The sequence below is a fragment of the Penaeus vannamei genome, chromosome 37 (genome assembly GCF_042767895.1).
Source record: "Penaeus vannamei isolate JL-2024 chromosome 37, ASM4276789v1, whole genome shotgun sequence".
Classification (NCBI taxonomy): domain Eukaryota; kingdom Metazoa; phylum Arthropoda; class Malacostraca; order Decapoda; family Penaeidae; genus Penaeus; species Penaeus vannamei.
The window spans coordinates 4,263,922-4,271,421 of record NC_091585.1 but is presented as its reverse complement, the minus strand read 5'-3'; the positions used below and the strand labels follow the sequence as shown (position 1 = coordinate 4,271,421).

The following is a 7,500-nucleotide window of genomic DNA, read 5'->3' as shown; positions in this document are numbered from 1 at the left end:
GAAGGTTTCAGCGATTTTCATGCTTAATGTATTTGGACATAGGGAAATCTCATTATTGTTTTAAACACTTTTATTATGCATCAAACGATCTACAGTCCTACAAAATAACAAAAATACGAACTGGGGGGAAAAAATCCGTAGTGACGTAACCATCAGTCGGTCGTCTTTTGTTTCCATTTAACAGACGAATTTCTGTAGAATTCCAGCCTTAGCGTCCAGTCTGTTTTCTTCCGCGAATAATTTTGTCACCCACCATGAATGGGGAAGGAATCGTCTCATATTGCGGTATTTTGTTTACACTGACAGCAAGCTGGGTGTTGGAACTGTTTATGACGTATTCGGCAAGCTGAAGCAAAACAAACCAAACCATACCACATAGCTTGCTCGCGTTTCATTCTCGGGCTAAAAGCATTACCTGAACGTTTAAGGGCATAAATGTGCTACAGAATCCAAGGTAATTAGCCATAGTCAGATTCCTCGAGAACAAAATGCGTTTAGAGAGACGTTTAATTGTCTGGCAGACAATTGTTATGATATTGCGAGTGAAAATTGAGACGCTTGTAACACTCGAACTAGCTGATTTAAATGTGAAAACTTTTCAGATGAATTTATTATTTCAATTACTAATGGAGCCTTTATATGAAATATGTACATCTCTAAGTTGTACAAGATCAATGGTATATGTTAAGTATTAAGAAGCAAACAAGCTCTTTGATTCACTGATTTTCACGCTTTCCTTGCATGAATCACTACAAAAGAACATTATTTTATAAGCATATATAGATACTGTAGCTCTTTAGAAGTCGTAAGATATGGGATAGAAGATAATTTTGCAGTAGGACTAGTGGCGAGTCGCAGATGTGACAAAAGGAAATACCTACTTGAAAAAAATCAACGTGTTCTTATTACTTTGTGTTTGGTGATTCAAGAGCGCTTTCGGTGGAGATCACATGTGAAAATCGCCAACCTTAATTGACGGAGATTGATAATCACTAGGTCTTGAATCGCTATCGCTTACAAAACTCTAAATGATTAGTCACTCGTGAATCTCTAAACTACTAACACTGTTATCCCCCTCTCAAGGTCATAGGTCACCCAGAATAGAAACATATTCGATTATAAGAGGAATAAGATCGATAAGTTTAGCGTGGTTGGTCGAGTCTGTTTTATTTTTGCTGTAGTTTCAACTGTTTTTCAAGTTAACTGTGGCTGTGATAAGAGTAATAATAAGAGATACGACATTAATCATCGAAATGAATTATAACTGTACCGTGTATGATAATGATTTTATTGAGGGAAAAAATCCACTTATAATCAATAGCCTAGTGACAGTATGATAATGGGTGTTTTTTTTTTTTTTTTTTTTTTCAAAACAAAACAAAAGAAAGTGATAGGTATGTTAAGGTCGGATTACACAATGCTGCTTTCGACGCCAGACAAAAGCTTCTTTTGTCACCAACTTTTCTCTGCCAGAGCGAATTTTAAGCTGATGGAGACGCAGGCAGAAAGTTGATTACACGATGATGGAAAATCTATGAATTCGCTAACGTTTTCGAGCTATCGCAGGCATCATGGCATCCAGGAAGATATTCTGCGGGCTGCTGCTGTCCTTTGGGCAAGGGTGCTCCAAGCTAAAATCCGTTATTCTGTTATGAGAAAACGGCCAAGAACTTAAAAATATTATTTATTCAATATAATTTTAGATTTATTTAGTTTAAAAAATAAAGAGTAAATTTGATTTAATGTTCTATATGATGGGATAATTTTCAATAATGTCAAGGTAAATATCCAATTTCCTTTCGGTCGGGTTTGTTTTGGCATCATCGTATAAAGAAAACTGGACACGGCACCCAGCAGCAAATCACACCCACACACCCACACACGCGCACGCACACACACACACACACACACACACACACACACACACACACACACACACACACACTCACACACACACACACACACACACACACACACACACACACACACACACACACACACACACACACACACACACACACACACACACACGCACACACTCTGCCGTCGTCGTCAGGATTACGTATCTATTTGCTCCTGAAACGCCAGGCGCGAGCAGTAATTTGATCATGTTTGAGGAAATCGCAGTGTCAAACAGACTGCCAATTCATGATTTTTGTCGCTAGTGAATAAAAGACGCTTTCGCCAGCAAATTGGCTAGCGAATTAAGAAGCTTGTTCAAAGCGAATGAAAACTGCACCGTGTAAACGACTCTTGAGGTTAGGTTAGTCAGAGTAGGCCTACAATTCCAGCCATCCGATGACACAGAATGAGGTTAACATCTTCTTTTAGAAGTGTATCCGTTTGCAAGCAGTGTGTTTTATTTCTTTTAACCCATTTACATTTTCCAGCTACCTTCCGTACTACTTTGTCATAGATTAAGGTTGACGAAAAATTACTGAGGGTGAAACTTTAAATTAAATAATAAGGATATTATCATATCACATTTTAACTCCTTAATACGTAAACACACAGATATATATATATATATATATATATATATATATATATATATGTATATATATATATATATATATATATATATATATATATATATATATATATATATATATATATATATATATATATATATATATGACACAAACTGCGGGTATTCTGTGCGTCATTTTACAGTGGGCCTAAAAGTGGTTCATTTACGATGAGGATTTGTGAAGCATGAATCTTTTTACTGGATTCATGTTTCATTCATTTCACTGTAGCTTACTTTATTATTTTTCATTATGATTGTTAATATATATATATATATATATATATATATATATATATATATATATATATATATATATGAAGTACCTATAACATTTGCAATGGAGTACTCGAGTGTGTTTTTCACCATATCTTGAGAAGGGCTTTTTTTTTTTTTTTTTTGTTAATGACACTACTACATCTATTACTAATAATATGAATGCTTCTACTAATGATGATAATGATAATAATGAACAAACTGCCTGTGTATACACCTTTGCACTAAACGTTTTCAAAACAGCAGAGGTCCTAAAACTAAAACTTACGGGACTCCAGGAGTTCATTCAGTATTCCTAATATACGACTAAATGAAATCACATCTGTACTTTTCCTTTAAGTTTTGTTAGCTTCACTAATTTCCGTTCTTTCTGAATAGCCTAATTATAAATGCCGTAGCTATCAATTTAGATACTGCATCATATATTTTCAGTAACACCATCCTCACACACATATCAACTAAAGTGAAAGAACTTTTAATCATTATCATCAGTTGAGTGTGTGTTTGTCTTAAATGATGGTAGCACGCATGCATACGTACATGCATACATAGACCTTGAGTAGATTACTGGATATCTAGTAATGTCTGAATCTCCTGTTTGCTCTTTAGATATATGTATACATGCGCGCCCCCAGGGGAAGGTTGTAAGCCTCTAATTTGCCGATAGTGTCTATGGATAAGGGACCAGTCAGTTTCCTTTTTATGTTACTCGTACTTTTGTGTAGGTTTTAACAATTTGCGCCATACCCCCAATTCAGGACCCATATAGCACTATACCGATTAGTTTGTGTAAGAAATACACCAAATGAGCAAAACTCAAAAACTCAGATTTTATCTTCTCACGGTGTGTAGGTATTAAGCATGCCCAGTCCGGTGGTACAAAGGAAATTATTTTCTGTGTAAGGATTAACACTGCGTAACATAAGCGAAGAGACAGAAGGAGAGAGAGAAAAAAAAACATAGATTTCAACAGAATGCGTTCAGAAAAAAATCGCAAATAATTCGTGAACTTTCGGCATAAATGTATATATCAGTTATTGACATTCTTTTAGTATAGGGGGTAGCACATATTCATTAGATAAAAAGGTAGTATCGGAATCTGTCCTTCCAGTATAACCAGATATTCAGCTGAAATGTGTATTGAGAGACCATTCAAAAGACCTTTATATACAGTTTTCTTTTTAACGTAAAGAATTTTTTCCTGCCCTTTTTAAACATACCCAAAAGCTTGTAGAAAAAATCGCTATATGGCTATATCAGCACATACGAAATATTGATACAAGCTTGAATTTTAGGCATGATTGTTGCAGGTCAACATTTAGAGGGGAAAAAATATGATAATGTAATATGAAGTTACCTCTCAAGAAAGAGGGGAGCACCCACGGACCATAGCCAGGAGGCGTAGACGTGCCTGTATATACTTTTATTATTTTTTAAAAATAAATCTCGTTTTTACTAAAGTGCGAGGATGTTAACTCGTTTTAGTAAACCCTGCCACTCTTCTAAGCATAGAGCACCGTCTTTAAAGAAAAATAGATGAGAACTTGAAAAGGAATGAAAAATGTAATTATACCAAAGCTTTGGCTGTTTTCTTTTAATAAGTACTTTTTTAAAATCAAGTTATTTTTATTTTTAAGTAGTTTCTTTTTTATGGCTTTTATATTAAAGCAATGCGTATTTAAAATCAGTCATAAAAGTCTTTTTCATTAAAAGAATCTATTAAGAAACTTTGATAAACATTTATACCTTGCTACCTGTGTTCCTTGGATCACAGGTGTATAATTAGGTGTTTCCCACTTTTTCACGCCAGTTGCTGTAGACTGAGGCAGGGGGCACCATAGGTTCGCGGCCCTTCCCCTTTTTTATCTTGAGGATTTCTTTTATTGGTGATATTCTGCTGCATGTAAGGTAAAGTGGTCGTGAGAAATGTGCTTTTAAGTGGCAAAGTATTCATCTAGAGACTTATACATGCTCGGGCTATGAACCAAAGGCTGGTGCTCTTTTATCATTCATGTGATTTTCCTTTTGAAGTCAAGTGTGCGGATTCTATTTTTTTTTTTTTTTTTTTTTTTTGTATGTTAAGTTCTTTTGAACGTTTCTAAGTTTTAAAGTTCTCTTTTTAAAAGGGACTAGTCCCCGTCCCTTCAGTTTCTGTGTAATTTTGTTTTATGAAAGTGTTCCTTTTTATTTTTTTTTTTTTTATCGCTTTATAATGAAATGATTTAGAATCATCTGTCATTTTCTTTTTTCAAAACTCGTGCAAGTTTTTTTAAAGTTGGTGTGTCTGGAAGAGTAACGTAAAGTTGATTTACCTGGAAGAGAATATCAAGTTGCTTGCTGATTTACCTGGAAGGAGTATCTACTAAAAAAATAGCCTTGTCCGAAATCCTTTACACGTGGTGGAATTCCCATGCTCGTCCTCCCAGCTCTGGTTACGTTTACCTTGTCTTGCTGGTTCATACACTTTTTACACTTTACATCACACCATTCGTACACATCTCTCACACATTGCCTTCTCCCAATGAACACCCCGTTCCCGTATGTACTAACGTGGTGCCAGTGAGCGCTACTATGTACAATGTGGTAATAGTATAAGAATAGTTAAGTTCCGTCCACTACAGTGCCTTTGCGCTGGATCGAAGGATGATGGCGTGTTGTCGAGAAAGGGACTCTTCCCTTCCCGTGGCCTGCATGTTGTGGAAGGTTCAGCTGATATTTTGTCTTCTTTCAGTGATGGTCCTGTGGTTCCTCAGGGGAAAATTTACTGAGAGTCGTAGTAAAAGTTTATAAAAGTGCATAAGTATATTCTTTTGCTACAATAAAGATATTATTGTTGCCGTCGAACGGTTTGTCTTCCCAGATTTGCTACATTTTTTTTTACTCAACAACTAAAAGTCAATTTACGTGAGCAGAATTTTAAAGTAATAACAGGACTTGTCACATCAACCGTTGCCGTCTGTGCTACCTGGCTAACGCAATCTGGATCACATTCACTGTTGTGAGCCAGTTAGAGCTAAAGTCGATTCATGTGTAAAATTTAGGTGTCCCTGAGAAGTGTCCACAGGTAGACAGCATATTATTTGTTCTATGTATGGAGTTTGTTCCTTCAATCGAATTGAATTGCTTTCGATTAGCCGCTGAATATGCAGATTTCAAACAGTATAAAACATACATTCCATATGGCTCTAATGTTCAGGCATTGTTGCCTGAATTGGGCTTGAAGTCCATGTATTCATTTTGTGACCCTGTAATTTCTTTGCTTACATTTTCTGGTATGGTTGTGTACAGGTTTTGATCCAATTTCTCGTGTAAATAAACTGGACAAGGAATATGATAAACACATTCTTAATAAAATCTTTAATAAAAAAGAACCTTTGTATTAAACTTTGTATTATGGAGACCTCTTGACAGTCCTGAGGGAAAAACAATTGAGTAAGAGCTGACGTGCCCTTTTAACTAAGTCTTCTTTGCATTTCTCTTGTCTTGTAAAGAAGGCTGAGGAACTGGTTCAGTCACAATGGCTACAGTTGGGGCTTCACCTTTTGGGGGTTCCTGAACAAAATATATTGTAAGATTGCAACCAGGGCATACTGTTGTCATAAGGAAGGTGACCACATTCACAGAGAACCTGGAAGGGCAGAGCTCCATGTAGCACATAGGGCATTCTTCAATTGCTTTCTTAACCACATAGTAATAGCCATCTTCAGGTGTCTTGACAAATCTCAAATTCGCATTTTTCTTCTGTGGATTTGCTAGTGGCTGGAGTGGAATGTCTTTTGTAGTGGTTCGTTCAATGCTTCGACTTGTCTTTTTTCGTTTCATTTTGGACTTTGGTTTCGGTTTACTAGGGATCTTGGTTGGATTTTTCTTTTTCTCCACCTCAGAGTTGCAGTAGTCTTGAGCCACCTGGTACTCTACCATTTCTTCTAGATGTTGAAGATTGTAGGACTGGGTAAGTAGGATCTCTTCTGGCTCCGCATCTTCCCTATTTAAGACACCTGGCAGTTGCTCTTCCTTGTGACACTGCCTACCACTGGTACTATACTCTGGAATAGTGTCCTTCAGCTTCAATACTTCTAGTTTCGTTTTGTTTTCCTCGTGCTGTGGTCTCTCGGGCTTGTGCGAGGTTACGGTACCAGATTTTTTCTTAGGGCTTCGACCCAACTTCTCCCTGCATCTTAGTATTGCTGAATTCCATGGTGGTCTTAGCTTCAACATGTCCAGTTCTCTTATATATGATGAAATTTTCTTGAGAATATGTTTCTCATCTGCTGGACTGCCAGAGGGTGTTATGTCATCTATCAATCTGGCTTTCAGAAGCTTAAATGGATCATGGAGATAACATAGGTTATGTTTGCACATGGTATGGCTGGTAGACGCAGTAGTTATTTCTTTAAAGTTGGAGCAGTTTATAAACATCACTTTGCACTCTGTACACTGGGCTTTCCCAAACAAGAGATGTTTAGGAACATTTTTCCTTTTCACTAGTTTTTCGCAAGTGTAGCAATATATATAGTTCTTGGAATTGGACAACTTTGTTCTCTCTTCACCTCCACTCTGGTGCGACTTTATTGGCTCTGAACATAGAGGTGCTTGGAATGACATGGAAGAAAATGCTTTTACATTAGCTTTCGCCCCTTCTGGCCAGCCTACATTCTCCCAAATAAAAGAAAGTTTATCAGAATCCCTCGCATCAG

General features: G+C 36.7%; 1 protein-coding gene across 1 annotated transcript in view; it reads right to left on the bottom strand.

Annotated features, from left to right (window-relative positions):
- Nucleotides 1-6,145: 6,145 nt before the first annotated feature.
- Nucleotides 6,146-7,500, bottom strand: part of LOC113803351 (uncharacterized) — a 10,050-nt gene continuing 8,695 nt past the window's right edge. The window contains exon 2 of the mRNA XM_027354131.2: nt 6,146-7,500. This exon is cut by the window's right edge and continues 377 nt beyond it. Coding sequence (XP_027209932.2) covers nt 6,260-7,500 — 1,241 coding nt within the window. The 3' untranslated portion in view covers nt 6,146-6,259.